Below are 14,929 nucleotides of genomic sequence, written 5' to 3' on the forward strand. Positions count from 1 at the left end.
AAGAGTTGAAACAGGGTCCAGGCTGATGTATCAGTAAGGATGAATGAGAATGTGCCGCCGTAACAAACAGCCCCAAGGTCTTGAACCCACAAAGATTCACTTCCCACTTGCATCATGTGGGAATTTCTCCCAGGGTCAGCAGGGTCTTCTGTTCATTAGTCACTTAGGGACCAGGCCTGAGTGGGCAACCACTGTCCCCAATGTTACCAGTTGCTGTGACAGAGGGAATGAGAACTCAGGAGGGCTCTGCACTGGCCATTAAATGCCCAAAGTGGCACCTCACTCTGCTCACACCTTATCGGCAAGAACTCATCTCATGGCCCCAGCCAATCCCAGGGAAGGCAGGAAGGGCTCCTCTTGCATGCACTCAGACAGAGGGGACAAGGAATCACCATGGCTGGGGTGAGGGGCCAAGCGTCAGCTAGTTCCAAGGTCAACATTCATAGGAGGGGAAACTTGGTTGAGGGACAAACCTCCTCTATCAGGACGATTCCCTGAGGCTTACCCCAAGCTTCCTACAGCAGACATAGTTCTAATGCTGCACATCAACTACTTTGATCTTCAGACAACTCACTGAGGCAGGTACTATTGCCATCATCCCCATTTCAAAGATGAGCAAACTGAGGCACAGCGCAGTAGACTAACACCCATGTCACACAGCTGATAAGTGGGAATCAGGTCGGTCCCTCTGGATGCTGGACTGTCTCCCACACAGTCTTTCAAAGGCCCTGGCCCTGCTAGGCCCCGCCCAGAGCCTGGGTCAGCAGGAGCCTATGGCTTTGCAGCTTCCCCAGAGGCCAGCTGATGCCTCTCTGTTCCCACTCACAGGCGGAGCTGACAAACAACAAATGGATGCCGAGTTGCGGAAGGAGATGATGGCCATCTGGCCCAATCTGTCCCAGAAGACGCTGGACCTGCTGGTCACCCCCCACAAGTGTAAGAGCCAGGCCCGGCCTGGGACAGAGAGGGGGGAGGGAAGAGGAGGCCTCGGGATGGTGGGGTTGGTGCATACCGAGGCCCCCACCCATGGCGAGCGCATCCTGTGCCCCCAGCCACAGACCTGACAGTGGGCAAGATCTACGCGGCCATGATGATCATGGAGTATTACCGGCAGAGCAAGGCCAAGAAGCTGCAGGCCATGCGCGAGGAACAGGTATGGCTCCAGCCCTGACAGCTGCTCCTTCCGATCTCCATCACTCTGGGGACGCCCAGGCTGGGAGACAGCGTCTCCCTTGTCGCCGTGAGGACCGACCAGAACAGTGGGATGACGTCAGGCCCCAGGACAGGTCACTGAAGAAGGAGGGCAATGCCAAGGAGACATAACCTGGAGTAACTCATTTGCTCCACCAACGCTTATTGGGCGGGGACTTCCCTGGTGGTCCAGTGGCTAGGGTTCCACGCTCCCAATGCAAGGGGCCCAGGTTTGATCCCTGCTCAGGAAACTGGATCCCACGTACTGCAACTAAGACCCAGTGCAGTCAAATTAGCCAATAAGCAGAACAAATAGATTTTTTTTTAAAAAAATCACTGGGCACCTATGATGTGCCAGGCACCTTTCTCAACTCTGGGTATGCGTCTGTGAGCAAAACAGACCAGAATCCCTGCAGAGCAGACTTTCCAGTTGGCAGAAAGCCAGCAATGATAGATGATGAAATTATATAGCACTGCAGAAAAAAGTAAGTGTCATGAGAAAAAGCAGGGGGTGGGCAAGGGAGTATGATTTGGAAAGGGTAGTTTGGGAGGCATTGCTGAGGTAGTGACATCAGAGGAAAGACTTGAAGGAAGAGGAGAGAGAGCCAAGCAGATACCTAGAGGGAAATGTTTCAGGCAGAGAGGACAGTCAGTGCAAAGGCCCTGAGGCCCATGAGCTTGAGTGAGAAATAGCAGGGAAGTCCGTACGGCAGAACAGAGTGAGCAGAGGGGCAAGGGAAGGAGACGAGGGTGGGGAGGCGACAGGATGGATTATTTAGGATTTGTGGGCCTTTGACTTTTGCTCAGAGTGAAGTGGGAGCCACAAGGGTGCCTCAGGAGAGGTGGGAAGTGATCTCTTGCAGCTGCTCACTGGTGCTCTCTGGCAGCCTTGGAGAGTAAGGGCTGGAGCTGGGAGCCTGGGAGGAGGCAGTGGTCCTGGACAAAACTGATGAGAACCAGGACGGGGGTCATGGAGCGGTGAGAAGTGATCTGCTTATGGGTGGATTTAGAAGAGTCTAGAGGACTCGCTGATGGATCAGACTTGAATGTGTGTGTGTGTTTTAGGGTAGGGGTGGGTTTCAAGAATGGCTTCTAGGATTTCACCCCCGGGGTGGGCTAAGCATACCTTCCATAGCCTCCCCACTGCAGTCTTGAAACCAAAGCCTCAGCCTGGGACACCCTCTTCCATCTGTCCCCTCTCCCCCCACCCCCCCCCCCGGCCACCTTGTGTACACACGCTGCTCTCTGCTTCCCCAGAACCGGACACCTCTCATGTTCCAGCGCATGGAGCCCCCATCTCCAACACAGGAGGGGGGCCCTGGCCAGAACGCCCTCCCCTCCACCCAGCTGGACCCAGGAGGAGGCTTGTGAGTGTCCCTCTTGGCCTGAGGCAGGGGAACAGGGCTGCTGGGTGCCAGGTGCAAAAGCCACGAGTGCCCACCATCACCCTGGCCTCTGTGCCCCACACAGGATGGCTCACGAAAGTGGCATGAAAGAGAGCCCATCCTGGGTGACCCAGCGGGCCCAGGAGATGTTCCAGAAGACGGGCACGTGGAGCCCAGAGCGGGGCCCCCCCACCGATATGCCCAACAGCCAGCCCAACTCTCAGGTACCTCCACAGCCCCGCTGCCCCCTTGGCTCCCTGGCCTGGGCAGGACAAGAAGGAGGGGTCTGGGCCCCTCACCTGCAGCTCTGCACACACTTGGCCAACTCTCCACCCCGGGGTCCCTGGCCAGGCGGCCCCGGGGCTCAGCCAGCCTCGCCATCTGCCCCGCAGTCTGTGGAGATGCGAGAGATGGGCAGAGACGGCTACTCCGACAGTGAGCACTACTTCCCCGTGGAAGGCCAGGCCCGGGCCGCCTCCATGCCCCGCCTGCCTGCCGAAAACCAGGTGAGAGCTTTCACCCACCACCCTGGGGACTGGACTTGGCCTCTGGAGTCTCAGCTTCCCTGTGCAGCCCAGGGACCCAGGGCTGGGTGGGACTCCTGCACCCTTGGCTGCAGCAGGCAGGGTCCACACCTCTGGAACCTGCAGAGGCCCCAGTCCTCTTAGTTTCTCCCTGATGGAGGGCTGAGAGGGGTCGAGGTTCCTCTGGGGCAGGGCACCGTGGTCACCGCCACGGGGTTTGTCTCTGCTCCATTTGGGGATGCTGAGGCCAGAGGATGTGGAGAACACATATCAAGGATGTGGAGGTGGGGTGGGAGGGGATGTGTCAGGCCCCAGTGAGAGCTGCAATCAAGAATATCCATGCATGCGCACAGGCGCATGCACACAGGGATCGGTGTGCTCATACAGCGTACATGCTCTGGGGAACTTGGCAGGTCCCAGGACCTGGTAGCATGTCTGGGGTGGTGCCCGGGAGTTGTCTCTCTGTCTGGTCTCTGTGAGAGCCGCTGGGGAGAAGCAGGTGTGTGTGCCTGACGCGTGTCTGTGTGTGGCTGCTTTACCCAGCTGTGGGCTTGGTTGTCGGGGGGCAGGGTCCCACTGCCCCCGGCCCCCCAGGACAGAGGGGCCAGAAGCATGGCTGGGCTGCCCACCCAACCTGAGAGGCAGGGCGGCATGTCTGACTGTGGCAGGCTGCCCGTGTGCTGTGCTGTGGCATCTGCACGGGGTGGGCGTGAGGGGGGGCGGGGCTGTGCTGTGCCTGGCCGGGCCAGGGTCGCCCAGGGGCGTGGCCTCTGGCTGCTGGGAACTTGGGTGGGAGGCACCCAGCCTGCATGTGACTGTCCAGTCCCATCCCGATGGGCCCCCCAAAAGCCCAACCAGGACTGAGCTTCCGGGCCCCAGGAGAAGGGGGGCCCAAGCCAGCTGACGGTCATCCCACCCCACCCCCGAAGCTTGAGTGTCAGCGGAGCCAGGGCTGGGGCGCGTTGCATGAGGCAGCGTCCAGAGCCAGGCGCCTGCGGCCACGTCGCCCCTCTGTCGGTCTCGTGCCTTTGCCATCTGTGTGCTCCGTCCCCGTGGGAGGAAGGCCAGCCGGGCCTGGGGTCGCCCACGCACTGGGGACATTAACCTCTCTCTCCCTCCCCCTTCCCCCGCCTCAGGTTCTTCTCTCCCCCCAACCCTGGCATTCTCCTCCATCTCCCACACACCTCTCCCTCTCCCTCTCGGCTTTTATATTTATTTCCTTCTTTCTGTTTTTTCTGTGTGCACCATCCCGTGGGGCTGTGACAGAGGAGAAGGGGCCGGCCACGTGGGAATGACCTCAGTGTATGTACTGCGCCCGCCCGCCGCCCAGCCGGGCTCCGGCCCCCTCTTCCCGCCCACCCCCCCTCGTGGGAGTTCTGTCATCTCCGGGTCCTCGGACCCCACCCTTTCCTTGCAGACCGCACCCCCTGCCCCCTACCCCGTGGAGCCCCATCCTCATGTGTTGTGTTCTCTGTGTGCCCCGTGTGTGCCCTGGAGGGGTGACCCCGCCCTGCCCCCCCAACCTCCCACCCTCTCTTCAGAGACCCCCAAGCCTGGCAGGCGGGCATCCATTGTTCCAAGAAGCCTGACCTGCAGCCCTGCCTGGCTCACTTTTTCTTGGGGGCTCTTTCCCATGACACCACCCATGAACCTCTGGTCCCACAGCCCCGCGTCCCTTAAGACTCCACTCTCAGGCAGTGCCACTGGGCCAGGCCCTGGGCAAGTCTGCTCTGTCTTCCTTCTCTCCTCTCCCAGTCGCAGGGAACCCAGTTCCACCCAAGGGTGCAGCAAACACACAGGCCCCCAAGCTGCAGGCCAAGGATGAGGAGAGCAGGTCCCTCCGGGGGTCTCAAATGCCAGGCCAGTCCCTCAAAGGCTTCCCATAGAAGCTGGACTCAGGTGGGCAGGAAAGTCCCTTGGCCAAGGAGGACTGTGTGCTGGGTGCCTGGCCCTGGGCTGATAGGCCTGGCAGCAAGGAGAGGCTGAGGCTCCTCACCTGCTTTGGAGAGCAGGCCGGGCTGCCCAGGGCTCCCAGGTTTGTACTCCGGATGGGAGAAGCTCTGCCCTTCAGCCAGCCTGCCTGTCCCAGCAGGAGGGGGAGAGAATGGGGCCTCCTGGTGGAACCCAGGAGGAGCTGGGGAGGGGACAGAAGAGTCCTGGAGCCTGAGGCCCAGGGCTCCCCCCACCAGACCCCACCTCTGGATGGTCACAGCCCCGTCACTGGTGGCGGATGGGGCAGACCAGGACTGCTGTGTCCCGGCCACTGACCCCGGCCCACCGGCCTGTTCCCCCCCACCCCAGACCATCTCAGACACCAGCCCCATGAAGCGCTCGGCCTCCGTGCTGGGCCCCAAGGCGCGGCGCCTGGATGACTACTCCCTGGAGAGGGTGCCGCCCGAGGAGAACCAGCGGCACCACCAGAGGCGCAGAGACCGCGGCCACCGCACCTCCGAGCGCTCCTTGGGCCGCTACACGGACGTGGACACAGGTGGGTCGCCCTGCAGGGCCCAGGGACCCGAGGCTGTGTGAGGGGACAGAGCAGGGGGAGATAGGGGGAGAAGGCAGAGCAGGGTAAACACTGAGTGAGGAAAGACAGAAGGGCCTGGACAGGACCCAGGGGGACCGAGATGCGCCAGCTGCTGCTCACACCTTGGTGACTAGCTCTCCCCCACACCCCTACCAGGCCACCCTGGGCCCAAGGGCAGGTGCCTGCAGGGCCCACAGTCCTGCTTGGAAGCTGCCCACATGCACGTCCCACGCCGCCCTTTCCTCACAGCCATCTGTCTTGTCTGACCCCATGCGGCCCCAGGCTTGGGGACAGACTTGAGCATGACCACCCAGTCTGGGGACCTGCCATCAAAGGAAAGAGACCAGGAGAGGGGCCGGCCCAAGGACCGGAAGCATCGGCACCACCACCACCCACACCACCACCACCCCCCGCCCCCTGACAAGGAGCGCTACGCCCAGGAGCGACCGGAGCACGGCCGGCCCCGGGCCCGTGACCAGCGCTGGTCCCGCTCACCCAGTGAGGGCCGGGAGCACATGGCCCACCGTCAGGTGGGTGTGGCAGGAGGCACTGTGGACCCCTCCGGGAGAGGATGGGGGGCCACAGCCCACAGCCCCCTCTGGGCGGGGTTCCCCACTCCCTCTGTGATCTCTGACCTGCCCACCATGGGGCTCCCCAAGCCAGGGGGTTGGGCTCGGGCAGGGGTGGACACTGCCCCCTGCCACTCTGGCTCCCCACTCTGCACCCCAGCCCCCTGCCCGCCTGCCACCCCGCTCCCCGCCGCCCGCAGCTGCTTCCTCTTTGGTTGTGGATCACGTTTGAGTTTCGGGCCAGCAGTGGTCTTTACGACTCACGCCCACCCTGGCTACTTTCTGCCTTTTGCTTTCCTTTAACCCGGCTTCCGTTTTTTGTTTCAATTATGATTTCTGTCCTCTGGACGCCTGTGAGTAATTTTTGAAACTTCTGCTATTTTTAACCCCGAAACTTACAAAACTCCATTTCTCATTTCTCTTTTCACTTTGTTGTGTTGGTTTTCGACTTCCCCCCACCCTCCTCGTCTCTCTCACTCTCCCTCCTCCTCCTCCCCTCCTCCCCCCTCCTCCCACCTGTGGCTGTTGCTTTTTTCCTTTTTTTCCATTTGAACGTCCTGTGTGTCCCCCCTCCCCCCCTCCTCCCCCGTCCTCTGGATTTTCCTTCGCTCCCCACCCTCTGGTCCTCTGTGTCTCCTCCCGTCTCCTTCTGGTTGATTTTGTTGTATCTTTTTTTTTGATTTCCTTTGTTTCAATTTTCGTGTAGGGCAGTAGTTCCGTAAGTGGAAGCCCAGCCCCCTCAACATCTGGTACCAGCACTCCGCGGCGGGGACGCCGCCAGCTCCCCCAGACCCCCTCCACTCCCCGGCCGCGCGTGTCCTATTCCCCCGTGATCCGTAAGGCCGGCGGCTCGGGTCCCCAGCAGCAGCAGCAGCCCGCGGCGCGGCCGGGCCGAACGGCCCCCAGCGGCCCGCGGAGGTACCCGGGCCCCGTGGCCGAGCCCCTGGCCGGGGAGCGGCCGCCCACGGGAGGCCACGGCAGCAGCCGCTCGCCCGCGATGGAGCGGCGGGTCCCGGGCCCGGCCCGGAGCGAGTCCCCCAGGGCGCCGTGTCGCCACGGCGGGGCGCGATGGCCGGCGCCCGGCGCGCACGCGGCTGAGGGCCCCCCGGGCCCCCGGCACCACCACGGTTACTACCGGGGCTCCGACTACGACGAGCCCGACGGCCCGGGCGGCGGCGGCGGCGGGGAGGAGGAGGAGCCCCGGGCCGCCGCCTACGACGCGCCGCCCCCCGCGCGCCACGCGTGCTCGCCCAGGACTCCCCGGGCCGCGGGCCCGGCCTGCGCCTCGCCTTCCAGGCACGGCCGGCGACTCCCGAACGGCTACTACCCGGCCCACGGACTGGCCAGGCCCCGCGGGCCGGGCTCCCGGAAAGGCCTGCACGAAGCCTACAGCGAGACCGACGACGATGACTGGTGCTAAGCCCGGGCGAGGTGGCGCCCGCCCGGCCCCCCCACGCACCCCACGCACACGCCCCCCTCGGGGAGGAGCCGCACCGGCCGCGGGGCCACCTCGCTGCCACCTGCCCAGCACACGGGGGCGGGGAGGCCCGGGAAGGCCCAGGAGAGGACCAGCCGGACGACCCCGGACTCTGGAGGGAGTCCCCAGGGCCGGGACACACCAGGGTGTCCCGAAAAGACCCTCCTGGGCAGCGACGGCGCCCCCCACCCAGCCCCGATCCCCCACGACGACGGCGGGGGGGCCTTCGGGGGCAGACAAACCACACAGCCAAGGGATTCGAATTAACTCAGCCATTTTTGGAGAACCTTGGGGAAAATGGAAATTTCAAAAAAAAAAAAAAAACATTTTTAAAAGAAAAACGGGGAGAAAAAAAATTGCTTCTATTGATGAGTTTTATCATCTCAATTGAAATCTTTCCTTTCCCTGGTGAACGCGTGCTGGTGGCCCGTGTGTGTGGCTAGAAGCCGGAAGCGAAGAGGAAACCCAGCGTCCCACACAGACCTCCACCAGACACACTCATACCCCACACACGTTCTCAGACACACACAGGAGTGCTTGCTGGTTATACCAAACCCTACTATTACTGCCTGCAGAAATCAATTTAAAAAAAAATAAACAATTTTAAAAAGGACAAAAAAATTAATGATTGAGAAAAGAAGCATTTTTTTCTGACATTTGGTCCTGCTTGAAATAACAAAAGAAAAAAGAAAAAAAACACCACCACCGAGTTCCTTTGCTTCTTTTTTCCTTTTTCCTACCTTGTTTGAAAACTGTGGGCTTGGGACTGTGAATTATTGCATGACATTCAAAAAGAAAAAAAAAAATAAAAAAAAGTTGAATCAAAGGGCTTCTGTATTGGAGTGGTCTTTATAGCTTCTGCAAAGTACTCCCCAGGTCTCTTTGGGGGGACCTTGGTAGGAGGCACTTGGAAAGTCGTTGAGAATGAGAAGGCAGTAGCTCTCCAGCCAAGACTCTTTGCAAGAAAGTAAATACCAGAGACACTGGCTGGGTCTTTACCTGGTTGTCCCGGATGGGGGACAGCAGGGCAGTAGAGCCCCACCACCACCACCCCATGCCTCCACCCTCAGACCACCCCCACCACCACCTCCCCCCCCCCACAGCTCCAAGTCTGCTGGATAATATTCCTGCATGATCCGGCCAGTGAGGCCCCAAGGAAGATGTGTGAGGCCTCAAATATTAGCAAAATTCCTACTGGAAACACCCTGCAGGAGGTACCTGGAAGCCTAGCTCAGGACCCCCGAGTCCAGTGGGAGGTGAGCCCCCTCCGAGGCCTCTGGTGGTCCCACTCCACTCACTGGCACCCAAGAAGCTGCTTCTGAAAGGCTCCACCCCAAGCTGTATCCCGTTTCACAGACTTTCCTGAGATGCCCCTGAATTACCCCAGCCATTGGAGAGTCTTAGAACCTAGAGGTCAAGGTTCAGAGCAGCCTGTAGGTAGCAGAAGAGGCTCATGGCCAGTTCAAGGTGAGGGCAGCATATCAGTGGTGGGGGTGGGGTCTTAAGAAGGGACTGACAGCCTGCCCTCCCTCCACCCTCAGCCCCATCCAGTGGGTCTGCCCATCAGCCCACAGTGCACCTGCAGGCACCCTCCCACTCCAGGCTTCTAGAAGCTGGCCACATGATGAAGGGGCTAGAGCACCTTCCATCCCCAAGGTCTTACCTCCCTGCCTATTCTGTGAATGTTTCTGTGAATATAGTCGACAGCCAAAAAACATTGTTAATAACGTTAGGAGGTCAGAGAGCTATGTTGATTTAGGTGAGCAAAAGGCCAGTTATACCTGTTGTTCAGGGGCTTCCCAGGTAATTCAGTAGTAAAGAATCCACCTGCCAAGGCAGGAGATGCAGGTTCAATCCCTGGGTCAGGAATATCCCCTGGAAGAGGAAATGGCAACCCACACCAGTATTCTTGCCCGGAAAATCCCATAGACAGGGGAGTCTGGTGGGTTATAGTCCATGGGGTCACAAAAGAGTCGGAAATGACGCAGTGAGACATACATCCCTTGTTCGGGCTGACATGAAAGGCCTTTGGTCTGAAAATGCAACTCCTGGTTCTCCCAAGAAAGGGCTTCAGAGAATCACGTAGAATGTGCAGATAAGGAGAGGTAGATGGTCTTCAAGGAACAGCGGAGTACCAGATGAAGGGGAATCAGAGGCCAAGAAGGGGGACACTAAGCAAAGACATCTACCACACCCCAACTTTGGGGTCAGTCATTTAGGGGAGTCAGAGGCCAAGAAGGGGGACACTAACCAAAGACATCTACCATACCCCAACTTTGGGGTCAGTCATTTGACCCCGAGGGGCTTAGCTCAGCCCCAGCCTCACTGACTGTGTGACCTAAGGATAATGACTACCTCTCTGTACCTCTATTTTCCCATCTGCAAAAGGGAAACAGTAATAGAGCTGTTCATGACGATCAAATGCATTATTCTACATCAGTCCAGCACACTTTCTCTTAAAGGATCAAAGAGTAAATATTTTCAGTCTTGTAGCCCAGATGGTCTCTCTCTCTTCAGCTCTGCCATTGCGCCAGGAAAGCAGCCTTATGTAAAGGAGTGGATGTGCCTATGTTCCAATAAAACTTTATTTATAAAAACAGGCAGAGGGCTGGATTGGACCATTCTTCTACATCCGCAGTGTTCAGACATTTTGGTCTCAGTACCTCTTTCCATTCTTTAAAAAATATACTTGAGGGAACTTCCCTGCTGGTTGAGTGGTTAAGATTCCAAGCTTCCAATGCAGAGGCCATAGAACTGTTCAGATAACTAAGATCCTCCATGCCACAACACCAAAAGAAAAAATAAATCATATATATATATATATATAATGTGCAGCATGGCAAAAAACTATATATATATACATATACATCTGTTTATATGGGTTATAGCTACTGATATTTGCCATTTGTAGATTAAAAAAAATAAAACTGCTAATTTTAAAAACTGTTTGTTAGTTTTTAAATCACAATCCATCTACTCATGATAACAAATAGCATTTTTAATGAAAAATAACCACCTTTTCCAAAACAAAAATATTCCACAAAAAGAGAGACATTGTTTTCCAATTTTGCAGCTCTTCCATGTCCAGTGAACAGAAGACAGCTGGATTCTCACATCTGATTCTGCATCCCACCTGTTGCAACAGCGAATCTCCCCTGGAAACTCCACCACACACCTGTGAGAGAAAAAAAAAGTGCCAGAGGCAAAGGAAATTTTAACATTGATATTAAAAATAGTTCAAAGAAAACATATTTTTAATAGTTTGGGGACTTTCCCAGTGGTCCAGTGGTTAAGATGCTTTACTTCCAAAGCAGGCTTCTATCCCTGGTCAAGGAACTAAGATCCCACAGGCTAAAAATAATGTTTTAAAGTAGTATCAAATATTTATTTTAAAAAAATAAAACAGTTCAGTCTGATGGACCCCCCTGGAAGGGTCTCAGTGGCCCCCAAGTTTCTGAACCCGAGAACTGCTGTTCTCAGAACAAAGGGTACCTGGCCCATAGTAAGTGATTTTTAATATGGCCATTATTACTATAGCATCAAAACGGAGGGTTCCAAAAGGTCTTGCTCCAGCCCCCAAGCCTTCAGGTTGCCTCGGGTAGAGGAGGCTGAGGGACTACTAATGCAGGGTGGGCTGCGCTCCCTCTATAATAACAGCATCTAAGAAGAGAACAGAGGAATAAGAAACTAAAGTGGTTTTTATTGTTATCAGTATTAAGTATAGTTGATACTGCTCTAATGGCAAAATCAAAGAGGAAGTGAAGAACCTCTTGATGAGGGTGAAGGAGGAGAGTGAAAGAGCTGGCTTAAAACTCAATATTAAAAATACTAAGATCATGGCATCCAGTCTCATTACTTCATGGCAAATAGAGAGGGAAAAACTGGAAGTGATGACAGATTCCCTCTTCTTGGGCTCTAAAATCACTGCGGATGGTGACTGCAGCCATGAGATCAGAAGATGCTTGCTTCTTAACAGGAAAGCTATGACAAACCTCGACAGTGTGCTGAAACGCAGACATTCCTCTGCCGACAAAGGTCTGTACAGTCAAGGCTACGGTCTTCCCAGGGGCCACATACAGCTGTGAGAGCTGGACCGTAAAAAAGGCAGACAGCCAAAGAACTGATGCCTTCAAACTATTGTCCCAGAGAAGACTCCTGAGAGTCCCTCAGACAGCAAGGAGATCAAACCAGTCAATCTTAAGGGAAATCAACACTGAATACTCATTGGAAGGACTGATGCTTAAGTTGAAACTCCAGTATTTTGGTCATCTGATGAGAACAGTTGATTCACTGGAAAAGTCCCTGATGCTGGGAAAGATTGAAGGCAGGAGAAGAAGGGCATCAGATGATGAGAATGAGATGGCTGGATGGCATCACCAATGCAGTAAACATGAACATGGGCAAACTTCTAGAGATGGTGAGGGACAGAGAGTCCTGGCGTGCTGCCGTCCATGGGGTCGCAAAGAGCCAGACATGAGTGGACGATTGAACAACACCAACATAGTTGATTAACAATGTTGCGTTAGTTCCAAGTGTACAGCAAAGTGAATCAGTCATATATATACACTCAGGAGAGGTGTTTTTTGTTTTTTTGGCCACGCCGCACAGCATGCAGGGTCCTAGTTCCCTGACCAGGAATCGAATCAACCTAGAGATTGTCATCCTGAGTGAAGTAAGTCAGAGAGAAAGACAAATACATGATATTGCTTATACGTGGAATCTTAAAAAAAAAAAAAAATATGGCGTAAATCAACCTATTTACAAAACATAAATTGAGTCACAGATGTACAAAACAAACTTATTAGATTTCCTCAGTAGTCCAGTGGTTAAGATTCTGCACTTCCAAAAAAATAAAAAATAAAAATAAAAGATTCTGCACTTCCACGCCAGGAGCTGCTGCTGGGGCATGGACTCAATTCCTGGTCAGGGAGCTGAGACCCTGCATGCCACCCAGCATGGCCAGATAAGAAAACAAACTTTCGGTTTACAAAGGGAAATGGGGGAAGAGAGAGAGGGATACATTTTGAGATTGGGGTTGACATATATATTACTATCTAGTTAACAAAAATATCTAGTTGATAAAAATCTACGGTATAGCACAGAGAATTCTATAATGACCTATATGGGAATAGCAGTTAGAGAAGAGTGGATATATATATATATATGTATAACTGATTCACTTTGCTATATACAGCAGAAATGAACACAACATTGTAAATCAACTATACTCCAAAAAATTAATTTTAAAAAGTAAAGGCTCCCTTCCGCCGCGGCAGCCATTGTAGAATAACAGCCATGGCTCTGCGCTACCCCATGGCCGTGGGCCTCAACAAGGGTCACAAGGTGACCAAGAACGTGGGCAAGCCGAGGCACAGCCGCCGCCGCGGGCGTCTCACCAAACACACCAAGTTCGTGCGGGACATGATCCGGGAGGTGTGTGGCTTCGCCCCTTACGAGCGACGAGCCATGGAGCTGCTCAAGGTCTCCAAGGACAAGCGGGCCCTCAAGTTCATCAAGAAAAGGGTGGGGACACACATCCGCGCGAAGAGGAAGAGAGAGGAACTGAGCAACGTCTTGGCCGCCATGAGGAAAGCGGCAGCCAAGAAGGACTGAGCCCTTCCCCTCTGTTCACAATAAATCTTGCCCAAAGGAAAAAAAAAAAAAAAAAAAGTAAAGGCTGGACTTCCCAGGTGACTCTGGTAAAGAATCTACCTGCCAACGCTGGAGACACTGTTTCAATCCCTGGTCCGGGAAGATCCCACATACCATGGACCAACTAAGCCCCTGAGCCACGGCTACTGAGCCTGTGCTCGAGAGCCCAGAAGCTTCAGTTACTGAAGAGAGCACACTCTAGAGCCCACACTACAACTAGAGAGTGGCCTCCACTCGCTGCAACTAGAGAAGACCTGCCAACCCAGCACAGCCAAAAATAAATAAATTTTTAAAAAACTTATGTCTAAGAAAAACTTATGTCATTGAAAAAGCAAAAGAGTTCCAGAAAAACATCTACTTCTGCTTTATTGACTATGCCAAAGCCTTTGACTGTGTGGATCACAATAAACTGGAAAATTCTGAAAGAGATGGGAATACCAGACCACCTGACCTGCCTCTTGAGAAACCTATATGCAGGTCAGGAAGAAACAGTTAGAACTGGACATGGAACAACAGACTGATTCCAAATAGGAAAAGGAGTACGTCAAGGCTGTATATTGTCACCCTGCTTATTTAACTTCTATGCAGAGTACATCATGAGAAATGCTGGGCTGGAAGAAGCACAAGCTGGAATCAAGATTGCTGGGAGAAATATCAATAACCTCAGATATGCAGATGACACCACCGTTATGGCAGAAAGTGAAGAGGAACTAAAAGCCTCTTGATGAAAGTGAAAGTGGAAAGTGAAAAAGTTGGCTTAAAGCTCAACGTTCAGAAAACGAAGATCATGGCATCTGGTCCCATCACTTCATGGGAAATAGATGGGAAACAGTGGAAACAGTGTCAGACTTTATTTTGGGGGGCTCCAAAATCACTGCAGATGGTGACTACAGCCATGAAATTAAAAGACGCTTACTCCTTGGAAGAAAAGTTATGACCAACCTAGATAGCATATTCAAAAGCAGAGACATTACTTTGCCAACAAAGGTCCATCTAGTCAAGGCTATGGTTTTCCCAGTGGTCATGTATGGATGTGAGAGTTGGACTGTGAAGAAAGCTAAGTGCCGAAGAATTGATACTTTTGAACTGTGGTGTTGGAGAAGATTCTTGAGAGTCCCTTGGACTGCAAGGAGATCCAACCAGTCCATTCTGAAGGAGATCGGCCCTGGGATTTCTTTGGAAGGAATGATGCTGAAGTTGAAACTCCAGTACTTTTGGCCACCTCATGCGAAGAGTTGACTCATTGGAAAAGACTCTGATTCTGGGAGGGATTGGGGGCAGGAGGAGAAGGGGACGACAGAGGATGAGATGGCTGGATGGCATCACTGACTCGATGGACGTGAGTCTGAGTGAACTCCGGGAGTTGGTGATGGACAGGGAGGCCTGGCGTGCTGCGATTCATGGGGTTGCAAAGAGTCGGACACGACTGAGCAACTGAACTGAACGGATGTCTAGGGAAAAAACAAGCGGGGGGGGGGGGGGGTTGCTGCTGGCTGGAGTAGAGTCTACAGAAGGAATGGACACAGAACTAGCATCATTCCACCCTGCTCTCGATCTGCCATGTTAGTCCCATCTGCTATACATGACTCCCACTTTTCACTGGA

At 54.6% G+C, this 14,929-nt stretch overlaps 3 protein-coding genes across 31 annotated transcripts in view; 2 read left to right on the forward strand and 1 right to left on the reverse strand.

Annotated features, from left to right (window-relative positions):
* Positions 1 to 8,499, forward strand: part of CACNA1A (calcium voltage-gated channel subunit alpha1 A) — a 373,308-nt gene extending 364,809 nt beyond the window's left edge. For 5 of the 8 annotated variants that reach the window (XM_060415385.1, XM_060415383.1, XM_060415384.1 and 2 more), the window contains 9 exons: positions 829 to 936; positions 1,053 to 1,153; positions 2,449 to 2,558; positions 2,662 to 2,800; positions 2,969 to 3,082; positions 4,367 to 4,402; positions 5,402 to 5,588; positions 5,910 to 6,157; positions 6,903 to 8,499. In XM_060415385.1, coding sequence (XP_060271368.1) covers positions 829 to 936; positions 1,053 to 1,153; positions 2,449 to 2,558; positions 2,662 to 2,800; positions 2,969 to 3,082; positions 4,367 to 4,402; positions 5,402 to 5,588; positions 5,910 to 6,157; positions 6,903 to 7,616 — 1,757 coding nt within the window. In that variant the 3' untranslated portion in view covers positions 7,617 to 8,499. The remainder of the gene's footprint in view (positions 1 to 828; positions 937 to 1,052; positions 1,154 to 2,448; positions 2,559 to 2,661; positions 2,801 to 2,968; positions 3,083 to 4,366; positions 4,403 to 5,401; positions 5,589 to 5,909; positions 6,158 to 6,902) is intronic. The other 3 variants (XM_060415387.1, XM_060415386.1, XM_060415390.1) reach the window with 2 other exon arrangements.
* A 2,151-nt stretch (positions 8,500 to 10,650) lies between these two features.
* Positions 10,651 to 14,929, reverse strand: part of IER2 (immediate early response 2) — a 36,266-nt gene continuing 31,987 nt past the window's right edge. For all 22 annotated transcript variants that reach the window (XR_009600605.1, XR_009600607.1, XR_009600609.1 and 19 more), the window contains one exon: positions 10,651 to 10,848. The gene's annotated coding sequence lies outside the window, so the exon portion shown is untranslated. The remainder of the gene's footprint in view (positions 10,849 to 14,929) is intronic.
* Positions 12,934 to 14,889, forward strand: LOC101103232 (large ribosomal subunit protein eL36). Its single transcript, XM_004008480.6, has one exon. The coding sequence runs from the start codon at positions 12,969 to 12,971 to the stop codon at positions 13,284 to 13,286; it is 318 nt and encodes a 105-aa protein (XP_004008529.2). The 5' UTR covers positions 12,934 to 12,968; the 3' UTR covers positions 13,287 to 14,889.

Source organism: Ovis aries, chromosome 5 (genome assembly GCF_016772045.2).
Source record: "Ovis aries strain OAR_USU_Benz2616 breed Rambouillet chromosome 5, ARS-UI_Ramb_v3.0, whole genome shotgun sequence".
Lineage (NCBI taxonomy): Eukaryota > Metazoa > Chordata > Mammalia > Artiodactyla > Bovidae > Ovis > Ovis aries.